At 59.6% G+C, this 587-nt stretch overlaps 1 protein-coding gene across 1 annotated transcript in view; it reads right to left on the bottom strand.

The window, feature by feature from the left end:
- PPTG_20645 (hypothetical protein) overlaps positions 1–587 on the bottom strand; it is a gene marked incomplete at its 5' end in the record, with an annotated part of 3938 nt that overhangs the window by 1601 nt on the left and 1750 nt on the right. The window contains one exon of the mRNA XM_008892843.1: positions 42–572. Within this exon, the coding sequence (XP_008891091.1) occupies positions 42–572 (531 nt within the window). The remainder of the gene's footprint in view (positions 1–41; positions 573–587) is intronic.

Genomic DNA, 587 nt, shown 5'->3' with positions numbered 1-587 from the left:
GGTGTTTCTTCAGTACCCTGTTCCGGGGACGGAGTGTAGACCTCATCAGTGACGGGGTATGGAGTTTCGGCCGGTGTTTCTTCAGTACCCTGTTCTGGAGATGGAGTGTAGACTGGGGGCTCTTCGGTGACTGGACATGGAGTTGCTGCTGGAGTCTCTTCGGTTTCCTGGGGCGGTGCCTCTGTCACGACAGGCGGGTTCGTCTCATATGTCGGGACATCCGTACCGCTCTCGGGAGCAGGAGTAGTGTATGGGGTGGCCGTAGTCGGAGCCTCGGTAACAGCGGGGGTGTCAGTGTAAACCGGAGTGGTCGGGGACTCCGTTTCTGGAGTATCCGTGTCGATCGTGAGCGGAGGGGAGAACGTGACCGCCTCCGACACCTGGGGCGTGTAAGTATACGTGATTTTGCCAGGCGGAGCTGGGGGTGCCGTCGTGGACTCCGTTGGCGGAATATAAGGTGTTTCCTCGGTCACCGCGGGTGGGGCAGTCTTTGTCTCTGGAGTATCAACAACGGGTGGAGCGGTTGTCGGCTCCGGTGTGTAAACCACTGGTGGAGCCGTCGTTTCGGGCGTCTCAGGGGGAACGTA

Source organism: Phytophthora parasitica, assembly GCF_000247585.1.
Source record: "Phytophthora parasitica INRA-310 unplaced genomic scaffold supercont2.1, whole genome shotgun sequence".
Taxonomy (NCBI): Eukaryota; Oomycota; class Peronosporomycetes; order Peronosporales; family Peronosporaceae; genus Phytophthora; species Phytophthora nicotianae.
This window is presented reverse-complemented; position numbering and strand designations above follow the sequence as displayed.